This window comes from Myxine glutinosa, chromosome 4 (genome assembly GCF_964187855.1).
Source record: "Myxine glutinosa chromosome 4, kmMyxGlut1.1, whole genome shotgun sequence".
In the NCBI taxonomy this organism is placed as follows: domain Eukaryota; kingdom Metazoa; phylum Chordata; class Myxini; order Myxiniformes; family Myxinidae; genus Myxine; species Myxine glutinosa.
This window is the reverse complement of record NC_136264.1, coordinates 143569958-143588979: the sequence shown is the minus strand read 5'-3', so window position 1 is coordinate 143588979 and position 19022 is coordinate 143569958. Positions and strand designations below refer to the sequence as shown.

The window sequence follows — 19022 nt, the reverse complement described above, 5'->3', positions numbered from 1 at the left end:
AAAAGGAGGAGCCAGAAAGGACAGCAATTCAGAGTAAGATCTTGGGAAAGCTGCTCACCTGAATTTCATGTAAATGGGCAATGTGAAATTTAACTGCATACAGGATTGTGGGTAGAAAGATGATCCAAATATGGGATACAAAAAGGAGGGGGGAATGGAGGGAGTGGAGAAAAAAATATGTTCAACCAACAGAATAGTACAACACGAGTACAAAATGATGTACACGTTATTTAAATGGTGTAACCAAAAGTGTATACAATATTTAATGTGACAAAACTGCAAAGTTGGAAAGAAGAAATACATAAAAACCATTTCCATTTTCATCAAACTATTTGATTTGACAAAAGCAGAGCTGTCGGATGCTGATACAATCATGACGAAGCAAAATCAAGGAATGGAACCGAGAGCTGCTGGACTCAAAAGTGCTGTCACACGTGGACTCAAAATCACTCTCTTTACCCAATTACTGCAAGAGATTCCTTTTCTTTCGCTTCATCTTCTCTCACATTTCTCTTCCTGTGCATTCCTTTTCATTTCCTCCTTTGCATTACCACTTGCTCGAGATTTTATGGTGGCAGTTTCCAAAAGTCATTTGCCCACATCATTTACTGCTGCAATATTCGATTTAACTTGCTCACGCATCTCCTTGTTTAATCAATCAATCAATTTCTAACATGGTGCTTGCTTCTCCTTTCGAGGCAAGATCAAAGCATTTTACAAACAACGAAGAGGTGAGAAAAGTAAGAGTCAAGAATCATCAATGTAAATAAGATTAGGCATGCACAAGAGAAGCAGCAAATAAACAGAAATAAGGAAATGGTCTCCACAAAATCGAAATCCAAGCAAGGCAGGAGAATTTTTTTTTTTATTCAAAACTTTGTTACCTAGGAGACATGCTGAATGGAGAAGGTGGATCAGACTCGGCAACGGTTGCTAGAGTGAGTTGTGCATGGAAGAAGTTTCGGGAACTGAGTGGCGTGCTGATGAGGAGGGGAGTGTCGTTGAAGATGAAGGGAAAGGTGTATGCTGCATGTGTGAGAAGTGTTATGATTTATGGGAGTGAGACATGGGTAATGAACGTAGAGCAGCAACGTAGGCTGGAAAGGGTGGAAATGCGAATGGTTCGGTGGATGTGTGGAGTATCGTTGAGAGAGAGGAAGACAAATGATGAATTGCGAAAGATGATGGGAATAGAGCCTGTGATGGATGCTCTGAAGATAAACAGTTTGAGATGGTTTGGTCATGTGTTGAGGAAGGATGAAAGTGACTGGTTGAGAAGAGTGATGGAAATGAATGTAGAAGGAAGTAGAGGACGGGGAAGACCGAGAAAGACTTGGCTAAAGATGGTCGAAGAACAAATGCGGGCAAGGGGGTTAACAAGGGGAGATGCAGAAAATAGGGCAAAATGGAGAAGATTGTCATGGGGACCGCAAGGCTAACCCCCGCTCTTGCAGGGAAAATGGCCTTAAAATGCCTGTTGTTGTTATTGTATTCAAAACAAATAAAAAAGCTTGCACAGGTAGAGATACTGAGAGTTATAAAAACCGAGATTAGATTACATGGCTTATAGACCCACTGAAATACTGCACACCAAAAGCATCCCTTTAGATTTTAGAATGTTCTCTCTCCATCTCTATACCAAAATCTCTTCCAAGCAAACTTTTCTCCACCCCAAAATGAATGAAACTCACCTGCCTGGTTTGTAAATTTTCATGGAGGAATTTGTAAATTCTCAAGGAAGAATTATAAACAATGGCGATAAAAGAAGCTTAACTGTGTGTGAACACTGGTGAGCTAGAATGCAGTAAATCTGTGGCAAAAAAAACTAGAGGGGGAGCTTTTTGTCCTCGTAAAACCCACGTTTTGGGTTAAACCACTTCCATGTCCCAGTGACAACTATGCGTCTGCTGCTTTTCTCCAAACAATGAAGAGACCCTGAAGCTATAACTATAAAAGAGATGGTTTTGTGTGCGTGTATCGCCATTTTCTCAGAGATGGCTTTTAGAGATTCATCAGCGAATGACCATGAGTGTTGTTCGGCAAAAAAAGTTTTTTGTTTTAAAAAAAATCAAAATCAAAAGTTTTGGATTTAAAAAAATCTCTGTATAGTGCCTCAACCTTTGTAGCTGCATGAAAGCTAATATTAAATGATCCCCTATCCAATTTCTTAGTGGGTATAGGTAAGTGTTTTATATCCCCACACAAAATCAAACAAATCAAAATTTGATTTCTTCAAAAGGCCAACATGAATAGAACAGCACCAAGCAATGCGGGTACCCCTTCCAGTATCAATATTTAAAAAAAAAAAAAAAAAAGGGTCAGGACTATCTCAATATATTACATGCTTTTAGTTTTAACAATGACAGGCACCCCACCCTGATTGCCAAGCTTTCTGCTATTTAAAGCTACCTTAATTCTTGGACTTCCAGCCCTTGTCCACGCACGAGATGAATACAAATTTTTCGTCGATATCCTTTATTCACTACCGGAATGAACGCCACGTAGGCAACATATATTGGACACAGTTTTGTTCCTCATATGCATGATGCCTGTGATAGTCAGGAAAACGTTATTTTCCACCTTTCAGAAGATACCACAATACACCAAAAGGTTCGCAATCTCAAAAGACCAGTAACACAAATGCATTCCGCTCAGGAGGTATGAAAGGGGTCAATGGTGGTCTGACAAGAACATGTCTGATAATCCAGGCAAGTCTCATATCATCGCCTACTCTCTTCAGAAGGATCATACTGTGAACCCACCTATTTATTGTACTTCGTTGATAAGCCACTGGAAACTGCCCGGATCCCTGAAAATTATAGGCCTCACAATCAACCACAGCCTCTCGCTGGCAGACTATTGATCAAAGCTGGCCTCCAAAGCCAGCTGCAGATAGGGTATCCTCCTTCATCAGTCATAGTGCGTCCATGGTAATTCTGAACCTCTTGTAGCTCAACAGGATACTGCTCTCCCCTATAGAGATTCGCACATCACTCATGTTTGCTGTGGAATCCAAAACTCAACATCAACGGTATCTTACACTAAGTAGTAGAGGCACAGGGTCTATTGCTGTCTTGTCGTAGACAGGGCGGTGGCCTGTTTTCTGTTACCTCTCCTCAGGCCTTGCAACCTCTGTTCTATAAGCAGTCCACCCCTTACCTCCTCAAGGACATGTTCTTCCAGTTACCCTTCCAAAATTGAGGATGATGGTTCACCTCCACTCCTGTGTTACTCTTTTTTTTTCACCCATCGAACCACCATCCCTCCAGAAATTCAAGATGGCAGCACAGTACTTTGCCAATTTATGTCGTATTCCATCCCTACCTGTGAGCTTTTCTACAGCAGTTGACACGCTACTCTCACCCCTTTCCCACAGGTTAATATTTTTGGCTTTTCTGTCTTTTTCCATTCATTCACACACATGCTCATTTGTGTCCTGCAGATGCTTCCTCACCACCCCAATGTCAGCATATCACCCCTTTTATTGCCTGTCACTTTGCTCTTCCATAAGCACAGATTCTTACAAGTAATGAAAACAAATCAAATAAGGATTGAAGTTAAATTACATGGAATAAGAAAAACACTTTGACAATAAGTTTAAATATATTGCAACACTTATATCCATATAGCTTTGTTTCAAAATATGCAAATCATTAAACAATGCACTCTTTAAAAAAAAATAAAAAAAATAAAGCCATCTGAAGCGCAACAAAAAGTTATCACGTTTCGTGTTTGTTTAACCAGTACGCACTTTCAGATTTTGATAGGGAACACGGGCTTGAATCGATCAGCGCCAACTGGAAATGCTGCAACACAAGGAAAAAATAAACAATAAAACAGCTGCACTATAGTTTCACTGGAACAACGCAAAAATAATATCGGAGCAAAACATGGTCGAAACCAAAATTCCCATTTGGCAAAGGTACACGTACACAAAACTCCTTTCACCATCACGGCAAAGAGGTTTAATAGTGCCGCATGGCGCACCACATCCAACAGTAATACAGTACGGTACTACAGTTTGCCAATGGAAACAACGTTTCACAATAGTGTTAAGAAAAGGAGAATCCTGTATTTCATTGTGAGGTTTACCTTCAATGGATTGGAATGGTTGATGTAATTATTGCTATGCAGTTCTCTTCATTTGGTTCTACGGTATATGCACAATTATTATTGTTTTGTCGTATAATCGCTTAATATTTGTAATGTCAAGTAAGGAGAAGAGATATGTAAACTAGGTTGATAATTGTCATAAAAACAGACCATGGCATGTTGGATATGACTAGACAGGCAAGAGCATGCCTCCATGAGCTTGGGGTTTGAGGCCATCCAGTCAGAGTAGGCTGCTCAGCCAGAGGGAAGTGGAGGGATATTTGAGAGGTTTGAGGCCGGCCGTGCGATTGTCCCTTGAGGTTTGCTAGACATAAAAAGTGCACAAACCAGACACAGTCAGGGGAGAGACAGAGGAGTCGGGCGAAGAAAGGAGAGATCGACCTATGGTACAGAAGACAATCAGACAAAGGAAGACAGTCGTTCACATTATTGGCCTGCACAAGGGTAGGGAAGGGGGGGGGGGGGTGCGTAGAGGAAGTTATCCCCTCGAAAAGACACTCTTGCACGCTTAACATTAATCAGAGCCCTGACCTCAGTGAAGACTGTCAATAACCTGGAGCATCCTTTGTTGGAGCACACTGTTTCAGCAAGGCTTGAGAGCTCCTATCGGGGTGTTCATCATGCTTGCTATTCACCACAGCGGGGCGGAAGTGATTTCCCGTGGAGAGGAGAACGTCATGAATCTAAACTGGTATGCTTTGCAGAGCTACAAATCAAAGCTCCATTTCTCAGCAGCATTATGGTACATTGGTCTTACGTCATCTTCTGGTACTGCTTCATCACCTGGTTCACAAATGGCTTCATTGTGGAGGAGAGGTTAGAGGTGCAGTGTGAAATGGCATTGGGATTTGAGGACCTGTAGAACGTCTATGACACTGCAGAGAGAGATGGCGAGGGCAACACTAAGATGAATGGAAGTGCCAGAAGCAGAAGTTAGGTTGGCAGAAGGGATGTACAAGGAAACGGAAGGAAGAATTTTGGTTGGTCCAAGGATTTTGGAGAAGTTCAGCATGAATATCGGTTTGAGGCAGGGAAGCACTCACTCTCAGCCCACTAATGTTGCTGTTGTTGTTGTTGTTGTTGTTGTTGTAAAGCCCTGGACAGTACTCTCGAACAAGCCCGCCGCACGGAGACAGTCTATTGATATCCACAATGGTGTACCCCACATTCACAAAGTCAGGGCCACAACAGAGTTAGCGTTGGGGTTATAGAGACGAACACTGCGTTTAGTACCCCGCGAGCCGGGGAATAGCTCACGAAAGTTTTTTGACCTTGCATACCCTCAAGTCTCTTCGCGCAGGCGCAAACAAGCGAGCGGAAGTAGTCCACTACATCCGTGCTGCAAAGGTCATACCCACGCGGCACGTACGGTCGATTAATCTGCGGTTTACCCCCTGGGGATATCTTTCTCTCCGAGAGACGAGGACTTACCCTACCTTTTTGCTGGGGAATGATTAATCGGCTCTTGTGGAACCGGTGTTGCGTCTGCACTTGGGTCATTCCCCGGCTCTCACTGGCAGAGACGATAACAACAGAAGTTGCAGGCCTGTGAGAATAACTGGGTCAAGAGGGTTTTGGCAGTCATCATCATGATTTTGTATGCAGCCTGCGGCTGCTGGTTTCATCATTGCTGGGACCACAGCCGCGCCACTGATGAAGTTCCCCGTTTCCAGTAAGCCAGTACTCATTCTGCTGACTTCGGAAGGATGACTGTTTTGATTATTTGGGAAGGATGACCGTTTTGATTATTTGGGAAGGATGACTGTTTTGATTATTTGTTTTGTTTTGATGACTGATGATTATTTTGAATGGCATGACAGGGGCTCAAACACAAGATCCCAATATCTTAATCCAGCCACCTTAACCGTCAAGCAAACACCAGCCATATCTATTTGTGGGAGTGAAAAGGGTGAATAGAAGGAAGATTGGTGAACTGAGGGAGAAGGTTGGTTTGCAAGTAAGCATGACAGGGAGACATGGTAAAACGCCGGCTGAATTGTGGTGGTCACATGGTGCGGATAAGAGAAGAGATAATGGCAAATGAGAGCAGATCGATTGAGGGAGCAAGGCAGTGTCCTGTAGCTGTTTCCACACCACCCCAATGTCAGCATGTCACCCTTTTATCACCAGTCACTTTGCTCTTCCATGAGCACAAATTTGTACAAGTAATGAAAACAAATCAAACAAGAGGGAGAATTGCTTTGTAATAGATTCCCCCTACTGGTCCAAATTAATGTTATTGATCCCAAGCACTCAGGAAGTGAGTCATATAGGTTACAGTAAGACAAATTGTTTGAGGTATGCAAAGCTGCAGAATAAGCTGCAGTTTCTGTAACTCATCATAAAGTCATGTACCAATTTTAATTTCAATACGTTAAAGAGGACTTTGGTAACACTTGATAACACTGGAACTTGCCCCTTATCAACTGAAGAGAAAGAAGAAGAAGGTCTGCCAAATTGACTTGGGTGGGGCTCGGTGAAGGGAGGGGGAGAGTTAATTACATTCATTTTCCCAAGATCAAATACTCGGCCATAATTGATAAATTAAGGAGAAAGGGTACATTGGCTCCAAGGAAAAAAATTGGTGATATTTTTTCAGTTTGGCTCAAATTAAAAAGAATATCCCAGGAAGTCCTGTATACGTAATTATATATTACACACACACACACACACACACACACACACACACACACACACACACACACACACACACACACACACACACACACACACACACACACACACACACACACACACACACACACACACACACACACACACACACACACACACACACACACACACACACACTCCAATGTTTCAGCCACAGATGGCAATGAAGGCTGCACGTTTTTAAACAGCTAAAGTAAACGAGTCCGTTCATATGCTTGGTACACATAACCTGGTGATGATGTACCTTGTCAGGAACAAAAGTCCCTTCCTCTAGGAGCAGGTGCATATGTCATAGCATTGTTGGGGCATTATTGTCAAACATACAGATCTAATACAGACAGAATGACGTCATTACCTGCTGAACAAAATACATGCACTGTAGTCACATAAACTCTGATATAATTTCAGGTTGTCAAAGACATGCCACAAATAATGAAAAGTATCTTGTATATTACAGACAGGAAAGAACATGCCAGTTAAGGACTTGATGTTTATGTATGTTCCTTGCAAAAGCTGCAAAGTAAAAAGACATGTCTTAGCATGCCCATGCAGAGAGGTGGTAAAATAATTCAAGGAATTTCTCAACAGACACAGTTGAGTAGTGGCTCAATAGAAAGAACTCTGGCAAATATACAGTAAATAGCAATCAATTTCGGCTTTTTTATTTTTGTTCACAGGATGACGAGGTGTTTTGAAAGGGCCAAAACCTTCAATGTGTCTTCCTCGTAGGCATTGTACTGTATATAATTCATACTAGGGTCAGGTGTGATAACAGATCTCAGAAAGCGGTGTCCAAATAATGTCAAAACAAGAGGGAGAATTGCTTTGCAATACATGTCCTCTAATGGTGATAAAAAAATTGGCGAAACGCCTCGAAACTCAAACCTGTTCTGCAACTTATCAAAATAAAGCCATGTGCCAAGTTTCAGTTGAATAGTTTCAAAGGTATGGGGGAAAAGTCTGGAAAACCACAGGTAGGACACACAGACGGTCAGATGAACAGATGGAGAGCAAACCTATAGTCCTCTCCAGTGAAACTGGTAGGGGACTAATAAGACAATCAATGTTGAATAAAAATGTCATAATTATGGCGAAGGCAACCAGGAATGTTATCTATCCTGAATTACAACACGGTATGGAGGAGTGTACTCCAACAGGATGGTGCCGAGGTAGCAAGCTTGGCTTTGAGCGATCTAGTGTGGGTTCAATTATTAGCCCAACTTTAAACTGCTGAATTGGTGCTTCACAGGCACAGAGTTTCATCATAAAGCACATGGTCCCTTGGATGGACATTAAGATGGAGACGCATTTGTGAGCAATCCCTGGTGGAAGTTAACATCCTATGGTATCTTTCGCGAAGAGTTGGCGAGTTATCCCGAGCACCCTGGCCCATTGCCAAATTCATGACCTGACTGACTGCTGGAAAGGCAAAGGTAAACCACAGTGTAATTCTTGCCATTTTATCACTTTAGCAGCATTGAACAAATCTTAGGAATGCCCAAAAACCGCCCAAACCACTGGCCATGTTTTTGTATCTGGACACAGAATATTATCCAACAGAATACCCAACTTCTTTATAAGGGTGAAAAGCTATGGAAAATACAGTAACAACCCCTCTCAATCGTGTGGTTACATTCAACTAGCCAGTGTGATCACTTTTATGCATGAGACAGGAGTAATAGAAACAAATGGGAACTAGAAAAGCACTCGGCAGAGTGTCTACTTTCACCAGGATGAACAGTTTACATTTTGTATCCTACTGATAGGCCGGATCTGGATCCTCGAATGAAACAAAATCGAATCGGCTTGTTCTTGTCACCTACACAACTCGTCCACCTAGTTTTGTCAAAACTCATCCACAACTTTTTGAAATATCACGCCATATATAGTTTTTGGCCTCATCTTTCAATGGTGACGAATCACTTTTAAATTTTTTAAAATCCTGTATCCAGATTCGGATTTGAATCTTCATCCAAAATCGAATTAATTTGTCCTCGTCACATACCCAACCTGTCCACCAAGTTTCGTCTGAATCCGTTCATAACTTTTTGAGATATCATATGCACAGACAAACAGACAGACAGACGTGAAAACATAACACCCAACCACCTTCGGTGGCAGAGGTAATAACAGCTGGGTTCAATTCCACACGTTTCACAGCAAAAATGCAATTTTGCTTCATAGCACCCGGTCCCCCCAGGTATGTTACGGTCACATGAAAAAGTAAGTACACCCCATGTAAAGTTTTGACTTTTTCATCATATTTCAACATACAGGTGTTTGATCTTCATTTCAACAATATTGATATATAAAGGTGATATAATATAACAAATATCATGAAACATTTATGTTACGGTCACATGAAAAAGTAAGTACACCCCATGTAAAGTTTTGACTTTTTCATCATATTTCAACATACAGGTGTTTGATCTTCATTTCAACAATATTGATATATAAAGGTGATATAATATAACAAATATCATGAAACATTTACATTTTGTAGTCCATTGTATAATTTTAATAAACACAAATGCAAATTTCACATGTGGAAAAAGTAAGTACACCCCTACATTTATCACTACTTCAAATACCTAAAATTAGAATCAGGTGCACCAGCTCAGGTGCAAATGATTAGAACATCGTTAGAGAGGATCTTGGAGGAACCTGTCTTATTTAAACCTCAGACATTTAGTTTGGTTTGCTCTTTGTTGTTGAAGTGTGCGGCGTCACCATGCCTAGATCAAAAGAGCTCTCTCAGGCCTTCAGAAAGAAGGTTATAGATGCCGACGAGTCTGGGAAGGGATTTAAAAAGATCTCCAAACAATTTAAAATCAATCATTCGACTGTCCGGAAGATCATCTACAAGTGGAGAAGATTCCAAACAACTGCCAACTTGTTCAGGCCAGGCCGCCCCAGCAAGTTCAACCCGAGAGCAGACCGCAAGATGCTGAAAGAAGTCTCTAAGAACCCCAGAATGTCATCACGGGACCGACAGGTAGCTCTTGCCACTGTTGATGTCAAAGTGCACGAGTCTACCATTAGAAAGAGGCTGCACAAATTTGATCTACATGGGAGGGTCATTAACCAGTGTGGCAGCTACATTCAAATGTAAGGTGTGCACAGAGGGAGCTGCAGATGGAGGAAATGTTGAGTTGGATCTTGGAGACGGCGTGAAGCTGGAAGGTGTGAAAACATTTTGCGACCTCGGAGACATGCTGAATGGAGAAGGTGGATCAGACTCGGCAACGGTTGCTAGAGTGAGATGTGCATGGAAGAAGTTTCGGGAACTGAGTGGTGTGCTGATGAGGAGGGGAGTGTCGTTGAAGCTGAAGGGAAAGGTGTATGCTGCATGTGTGAGAAGTGTTATGATTTATGGGAGCGAGACATGGGTCATGAATGTAGAGCAGCAACGAAGGCTGGAAAGGGTGGAAATGCGAATGGTTCGGTGGATGTGTGGAGTGTCGTTGAGAGAGAGGAAGACAAATGATGAATTGCGAAAGATGATGGGAATAGAGCCTGTGATTGATGCTGTGAAGAGGAACAGGTTGAGATGGTTTGGTCACGTGTTGAGGAAGGATGAAAGTGACTGGTTGAGAAGAGTGATGGAAATGAATGTAGAAGGAAGTAAAGGACGGGGAAGACTGAGAAAGACTTGGCTAAAGATGGTGGAAGAAGAAATGCGGGCAAGGGGGTTAACAAGGAGAGATGCAGAAAATAGGGCAAAATGGAGAAGATTGTCATGGGGACCGCAAGGCTAACCCCCGCTCTAGCAGGGAAAATGGCCTTAAAATGCATGTTGTTGTTGTTGTTGTTGTATGGGAGGTGTGCCAGGAGGAAACCTTTGCTGTCCAGAAAGAACATCAGGGCAAGACTAAAGTTTGCCAATGAACACCTAGGCAAAGACCAGCGCTTCTGGAACAATGTGCTCTGGACAGATGAGTCAAAGGTAGAGCTATTTGGCCACAGTACCAGAAGACATGTTTGGCGAAAACCAAAGACAGTATTTGACCACAAGAACCTGATACCAACTGTAAAGCATTGTGGTGGAAATATTATGGTTTGGGGCAGCTTTGCTGCATCAGGGCCTGGTCAGCTCACCATCATATAATCCACTATGAATTATTCATTGTACCAGAGGGTGCTTGAGGATAATGTGAGGCCATCTGTCGGAAAGTTGAAGCTCAACCGAAGGTGGACCTTGCAACATGACAATGACCCTAAACATACCAGTAAATCCACCAAGGAATGGCTGAAAAGAAAGAAATGGAGGGTTCTGGAATGGCCAAGTCAAAGCCCGGATCTAAATCCCATTGAGATCTAAATCCCATGGAGATGTTGTGGGGGGATTTGAAACGAGCTGTGCATGCAAGAAACCCTCAAACATCGCGCGGCTGAAATAATTCTGCATGGAGGATTGGGCAAGAATTTCTCCCAGTCGATGTCAGAGACTGGTAGACAGTTATAAGAAACGCCTACTTGAGGTTGTTTCTGCCAAAGGGGGCAATACCACCTATTAGAGCCAAGGGTGTACTTACTTTTTCCACATGTGAAATTTGCATTTATGTTCATTTAAATTATACAACGCACTACAAAATGTAAAGGTTTCATGATATTTGTTATATTATATCACCTTTACCTTTCAATATTGTTGAAATGAAGATCAAATAGCTGTATGTTGAAATATGTTGAAAAAGTCAAAACTTTACATGGGGTGTACTTACTTTATCACGTGACTGTATGTGATTATCCTTATTCAAATGTGGAATTCAAAATACTTCTCACTATGTAATTCAAAACACCTCACTGCACTGGAAAACGTGGAGACAGGAATACTGTACTGTAAAGGGAGGGACTTTTAATACCCTCTCCCATGTGGAACAGCGCTACACGATACACATTTACATAAATAAATTTGCGTTCTCCCCTCCCACCCCAACCTCCCAAGACCACCAACAAAGACAAAAGCACTCCTATACACGAATTGGGGTCAGGCTGATCCTATGTAGCAAGTATGATTCTATGTAGCCAGCCCATTGTCATTTGTCCATGCTCTATCCTTTTTAATTGCTGCGCATCCAGCAAAGAAGCTGCACATACAATTTAAAGCCTTTGTAATGACAAGGCCAGGATTCATACTATAGGTACTTAGATTAAAAATAAACACACACAGAGTATGATGAGGTAAACACAATGAAAGCTCAATAGCAACTTCTCTGAATCTCAGAAGGTAAGTCAAATTCTTGCTTTTTGGCACCATTTTGAAACCTACTTATTCATGGTATCTACTGCATACTTCTTTTTTTTTTTGTATACAAGATCGAGGCTCGTGTAAGAGCCAGCATTAATCACACAAAAACAAACTGACACATAAAACATATGATAAAGGGAGCGAGAGACAAGATGGGGAGAGAGATGGAACAGGAACATCAGGAGAACAGGAACAGTAAGAACAGGAACATCGGGAGATCTGTGGGAGGGAGAGGGCTTGGGGGGAGGAGGCATGGGAAGGGGAGTGGGAGAGGTATAAAACACATGGACACTGCTAGGACTTCCAGGAAAGAAGTTGGTATTTCAAAAAAAGTGGATCTGGGATGAATTCATGGGGGTAGAAAAGATCAAGGTTTTAGATGGGGGAAGATAAGAGATGGTGGTGAACAGCTGTCTTAAAGACCTGGGGGAGGAGTGGGATTGAAGAGAGTGAGGGAGTTTGTTCCAAAGGCAGGAGAAAAGAGGAATGAAAGAGTGAAGGTGAGCAGAGAGTCTTGATTTTGGCAATTTCACCATACGAGGGTTGCTGGCAGATCTTGTGCGACATGTAGGAATATTTGGGGGACAGAACACAGACAGAGCTGGGGGAGCTAGGCCGGAGAGGAGTCAGTAGAAGACAGAAAGCCCACCAACCTGCCTGCGGTGAGTGAGTGAAAGGCCCTCCGAGTTAGCTTCATCGCGGGAGATTGCAATGATTCTGAAAGCTTTGGTTTCAACAGCGTGAAGCCGAGCTAGGTGTGAGGCAGGAGCACCAGCCCAGAGGGGAGAGCAGTATTCCATTGAGCTGCGGATGAAAGCCTTGAATGTGGCGAGGAGCTCAGGTGTGCCGAAGAAGGACTTTGCACGACGGAGGATGCCCATTCGGTGACTGGCTTTGAAGGCCAGCTTGGAAATGTGGTTTTCCCAGGAAAGATATTGGCAGATAGTGAGACGCAAAAGCTTGAGTGACAGAACTTCTTGGAGAGGATTGTTGAGAGAAAGTAGATGGGAGGGTTGTCCAGACGGTCTTTTCGGAGAGACATGGTGAGAGTATGAGATTTGTCAGGATTGAAAGACATGTTCTACTTGTTTGACCAGTCTGTGATTTTGTCCAGGTCTGCAGAGAGTGAGGAGGCTGCAGACTGCCGATCTGAGGGATGAGGTATGGAGCGGCAGAGAGTGGAGTCATCAGCAAAGAGATAGAGAGGATTTTCCAGGGAGTCGGAGAGATCATTGATGAAGACCAGAAAAAGCACAGGGCCCAGAACACTGGTTGATACTACCATACATGTTGGGCTTTGATGGATCACACAAGTCAAAATCCCTTCGCTTCAACGACATTTTAGAAAATGCTCTCCCACCGGTTCATTGCTAGCCATGCGAGGATGAAAATGACAGGAAGCGAGTTGAGTTCATCAAAAAGCTGGATTTGGATGGAAAATGAAATAAAATAATGAAATAAAATAAATGGCCTCAATTACGAAAATGAAAAACAAGACGTCATGCAAAGCACGATACTTGCAAAATCCACCCCTCCCCTCAAAAAAGTTTGACATGGATACATCAAATTGTTTATTGCATTAAGATTGCTAAGTTGGGCTAGCCCTGGTGTTGGGCTAGCGGCTAGGGTGCCGGCTTAGGATCCTAGGATCCTGGGTTCGAATCCCGGTCAATCGCTGAATTAACGCCAGGGGGGTTGACTCAGCCTGTCATCCTTCCGAGGTTGGCTAATTGAGTACCAGTTCACTGGTAATTCCCTGCTTGTCGTTAAAGGCGGCAAAAAGGGTTGGCGTGAGGGGGGCATCCGGCCGTAAAACATTGCTTCAAAAAGGGGACCGAAAAACAACAACAACCACAGTTCCCGAAAAAGGCCAACCCCCGCTTGCGGGGAAAAAATGGCCTCCAAAGGTGGTTTTTATTCAGATTAAAATTGACGATCTTAATCAAACTTCAAGTCAATCGGATGAAAATTGATGATTTTTCAGGTGAAAATGGATGATATTAGAAGTTTGATCTTGAGTTGACCTTTGACCTTTTGACCTCAAAAATAGCTAGTTTCTTAATTTAGTGACTCAATATGCAAAAGCCATTCAATTTTCAAGTCAATCAGATGAAAAATGACAATTTTAAAATTGATATATATGGGAAAATTACACACCCAGACCAGGAATCAAACCCAGGTCCTCTGGTGAACCGTACCAGTGCTCTGCCATCTGAGCTAACTGGGAGACCCTGACCGAGCATGCAATTTTCCCACATATAGAATTGCCACTCTTTCCCCTAATGCTTCCCAGGGCACTCGCTGCTAACCATAGAAGCACAAACGGCCTGATCACGAGGGAGTCTTCCCACATATATCAATTTAATTATTTATTATCCTGTTCATTAATGTAAATGACAATTTTAGAAATTTGACCTCAAAATCAATAGGCATCTTCCTTATGAGCAACTATGCCTTTTGGTGAAGTTTTGTGAAGATCGGTTTAAAATTGTGACCTGTAGGCGATTGACAGACAAACAAAGCCAATAACGCATACGACTAAACAGTATACTTGAAAAATCTTCGATTTTGCAAGTAATAATAACATACTAAAATGAAATAATGTATATTTTGCTATAAAATTGTTTTTCAGACTGTTGTACAGTTATACACTTATCAGTTTTGCATATAAAATATGCAGTCTGCATCACTGAAGAATTCCCAATGTATGCATCACAATTTACAGTCTTGGTCAAAAAAAAAAAATCGGCACCCTTGCAAGTTTTTCAAATAATGCACCATTTCTTCCAGAAAATTGTTGAACTTAAAAATATATTTTGGTATCCACAAATGTAGTTCTTTGGTTTGCAGTGGAACAAAACAAAAAAAAAGCTGAAAAAATTACGAAATCTTAACTTATTCCACATAGTACGGCAGATAGGTGAAATATTTGGGAGAATTGTGACTGATGAAGTGATGACACAAGCACGAAATTTGGCACACAGTTGGAGTATGCCCTAAGGAAGATATTTGGCTATAGTGCATTCACAGATTTGTCCTGTGACAACAATGGCGGCCATTTTTCAAAATGGCCTCCATTGCTTGTTATTTTACATATATTTGGTACATTACTGTGTATAAACTGTTGTGGTCATACAAGCTTGACATTTGGCACATAATTAAAGACCCCTAACTATAGGGTTATCATAATATATTTGTCCTGTGACAACAATGTTTTTAAAATGGCCGCCATTTATATGGTATATTAATTTGTATAAACTGTTGTTTGAATCATACAAGCATGGTATTTGGTACACAGTTAAATATTCTGACTATTAGAGTCATCACAGATGTGTCCAAAAAAAATGGCGCACAATCTTTAGGACCGCAGATAGGTGAAATATTTGGGAGAATTGTGCCTTTGAGGATACAAGCACGAGAATTGGCACACAGTTAGAGTATGCCCGAAGGAAGATATTTGGCTATCGGGCCATCACAGATTTGTCCTGTGACAACAATGTCAGCCATTTCAAAAAAGGACAAATCTGCGATAGCCCGACAGCCAAATATCTTTCTTCGGACATACTCTGACTGTGTGCCAAATGCCATGCTTGTATCATCAAAGGCACAATTCCTGCACCTATCTGCCATACTAACACAGAAATTCTAAAATGGCCCGAACAATATTATTGTCACCTTTTAGAAGTTGTGAGAAATAATTAGATTTCAAGCAGGTGATTCTCCTTTACTTTGGAATTGAACTCACTTGTGGTGAGTTGCAGGTGCCTGCAAAAATCACTCTTTCAACCAGTTTGAATGGAGAAAAGGAGCCATGCTGCTGTTTTGTGTCACTGTGTGTAGCACAATTTTTTTTTTTTTTTTTTTTTTTGTATACTGAATCGAGGCTCGTGAAAGAGCTAACATTTACTTCACAAACAAATCAACCAGACAAACAAAATATATAAAAAGAGGGAGCGGAAAACAAGATGGGGAGAGAAGGGGAAGCACACAAACACAACATTTGAGAGCAGGGAGATGTGTGGAAGGGAGAGGGCTTGGGGGGAGGAGGCGTGGGAAGGGGGGGGGGGGGGGGGGAGGGAGAAGTATAAAACACAAGGACACCAAGGACTTCCAGGACAGAAGTTGGTATTTCAAAAAAGTGGAATTGGGGTGAAATTAGCGGGGGTAGAAAAGATCAAGGTTTTGGATGGGGGAAGATAAGAGATGGTGGTGAACAGCTGTTTTAAAGACCTGGAGGGTGGAGTGGGATTGAAGAGAGTGAGGGAGTTTGTTCCAGAGGCAGGAGAAAAGAGGAATGAAGGAGTGAAGGTGAGCAGAGAGTCTTGATTTTGGCAGTTTGACCATAAGAGGGTTGCAGGCAGATCTTGTGCGACCTGTAGGAATATTTGCGGGACAGAGCCCAGAGAGAGCTTGGGGGGCAAGGCCAGAGAGGAGTCGGTAGAAGATGGAAAGACCACCAACCTGCCTGCGGTGAGTGAGTGAGAGGCCCTTGGAGTTAGCTTCATCGCGGGAGATTCCAATGATTCTGAATGCTTTGGTTTCAACAGCGTGAAGACGAGCTAGGTGTGAGGCAGGAGCACCAGCCCAGAGGGGAGAGCAGTATTCCATTGAGCTGCGGATGAAAGCCTTGTATGTGGTGAGGAGCTCAGGTGTGCCAAGGAAGGACTTCACACGACGGAGGATGCTCAGTCGGCGACTGGCTTTGGAGGCCAGATTTGAAATGTGGTTTTCCCAGGAAAGATCATGGCAGATAGTGAGACCCAAAAGCTTGAGTGACAGAACTTCTTGGAGAGGATTATTCAGAAAGTGGATGGGAGGGTTGTCCTTTCGGTCTTTTTGGAGAGACATCGTAAGAGTGTGCGATTTGTCAGGATTGAAAGACATGTTCCACTTGTTTGCCCAGTCTGTGATTTTGTCCAGGTCTGCAGAGAGTGAGGAAGCTGCAGACTGCCGATCTGAGGGATGAAGAATGGAGCGACAGAGAGTAGAGTCATCAGCAAAGAGATACAGAGGATTTTCAAGAGAGTCAGAGAGATCATTGATGAAGACCAGAAAAAGCACAGGGCCAGAACACAATGAGCATGGAGAAAAGAAAGAAAACCAGAGAGTTGTCTGAGGAGGTCAGACACAAGATTGTAGCCAAGCAAGGACAACCTCAAAGCAACAAGTACATCTCCAGAGACCTTGATGTTCCTGTATACACCATACACAATGTTATCAGGAATTTTAAGGCCCATGGCACTGTAGCCAACCTCGCTGGACGTGGCCGCAGGAGAAAACCTGATCGAAGATTGCAGCAAAGGATTGTTCGAATGGGGGAGAAAGCACCTCAATCAACTGCCAAACAGATTCAAGCTGACCTTCAGACACAAGGTACAACAGTTTTAACTCGCACCATCCGTCGCCAACTCAATAAAAGAGGGGTCTATGGAAGGAGAGCCAGGAGGACCCCACTGCTGAGAGAGAGACATAAGAAAACCTGAGTGGAGTTTTCCAAAACACACCTGAACAAGCCAAAATCCTTCTGGGAGAATGTCCTCTGGACAGATGAGACCAAATTAGAGCATTTTGGTGAAGCACATCATCTCTATGTTTACAGAAAACAAAATTAAGCCTTCAAAGAAAAGAACACCTTCCCGACAGTCAAACATGGAGGTTCAGTGATGTTTTGGGGTTGCTGTGCTGCCTCTGGCACTGGGTGCCTTGAATGTGTGCATGGCATTATGAACTCAGATTACCAAGGCATTTTGGAGCGCAATGTTCAACCCAGTGTCAGAAAGCTGGGTCTCCGTTGAAAGTCATGGGTCTTGCAGCAGGACAATGACCCCAAACACACTTTTAAAAAAGCACCCAGGGATGGTTCGAGACAAAATGCTGGACTGGTCTGAAGTGGCCAGCACCGATTCTAGATGTAAATCAGATTGAACACCTGTGGGGAGATCTGAAAAGAAGAGTTGGGAGAAGGTACCCTTCAAATCTGGGAGAACTGTAGCAGTTTGCACAAGAAGAGTGGGCCAAACTGCCAGTAGAGAGGTGCAGGAAGCTCATTCATGGCTATAGGAAGCGCTTGACTGCAGTTATTTTGTCCAAAGGCCGTGCTACCAAATATGAAGTCCTGGGTGTCAATAATTTTGTCAATGCCATTTCTTTTTATTTTCTGATTTAAAAGGATATATTAAGTTCTGAATCAAAAACAAAGGTTCTGTAATATTAACAGTGAAATAAAGAATTGTGGAGACCAAATACTTATGTCAATTTCAACTTATTTTTAGAGAAAATTGTGAGTTATTTGAAAAAAGTGCAAGGGTGCCAATATTTTTGGCCACGACTATATTGAGAAAATGTAGTAACCAACAAAAAGTGGGTTTTCCGACAAAAAGTAATAAATCCACAATACTTCAGCAATTATCACCAAAAAAAAGTTATCTGCCCTTTGTTAAAATTGTATGAAATTATATTGTCACACCTTTTGAGGCCAAATTTTAATAGATGTATCACATGAGTCACTGGAATTGCTCTAAGAGGAAAAGGCATTTATGCATTGCATGGATGGGAGATGCCACCACAACTCCTCCGCTATTTAACCAACTCATTAACAAACCATTCAGTTGCCTCATCAGCCAGCCAGCAGCAGAAGCACAAATTTTGGAGAGAGGATGGAGTCAGTTAATTTAAATAAATATAAACTCGAGCTCTGGCTAGGACAACTGCCTAAAAATGGCGACTAAAGGAAAAAAAGAACATTTGGTTGTTCGGTATTCCCAGCTGAGCAAATAGCTTTTGGAGTAGCATGTATAGTGTTTTGTCCACTGTCTCCCGATGTCATTGACCGACATGCGATTTTGATCCCTGGAAAAAGGTGACATATAGCAATCATAAACTATATTGGTACTCCGTATAGTGTATACCTCTGCCAGGCTGAACAGTTTACATTTTCTGTCCTGCTGATAGGCTGGATCTGGATTTGGACCTGAACCAAAATCTATTC

The 19022-nt window shown here is 42.4% G+C and overlaps 1 protein-coding gene across 4 annotated transcripts in view; it reads right to left on the bottom strand.

Moving 5' to 3' along the window:
* Nucleotides 1-19022, bottom strand: part of LOC137425326 (lysine-specific demethylase 6A) — a 286024-nt gene that overhangs the window by 129536 nt on the left and 137466 nt on the right. For all 4 annotated transcript variants that reach the window (XR_010984098.2, XM_078776555.1, XM_068113641.2 and 1 more), the window contains 2 exons: nucleotides 3752-3806; nucleotides 59-93 (listed from right to left, as the gene is read on the bottom strand). Coding sequence is in view for 3 of the 4 variants with exons in the window: in XM_078776555.1 (XP_078632681.1) it covers nucleotides 59-93; nucleotides 3752-3806 (90 nt within the window). In the remaining variant the exon portion in view is untranslated. The remainder of the gene's footprint in view (nucleotides 1-58; nucleotides 94-3751; nucleotides 3807-19022) is intronic.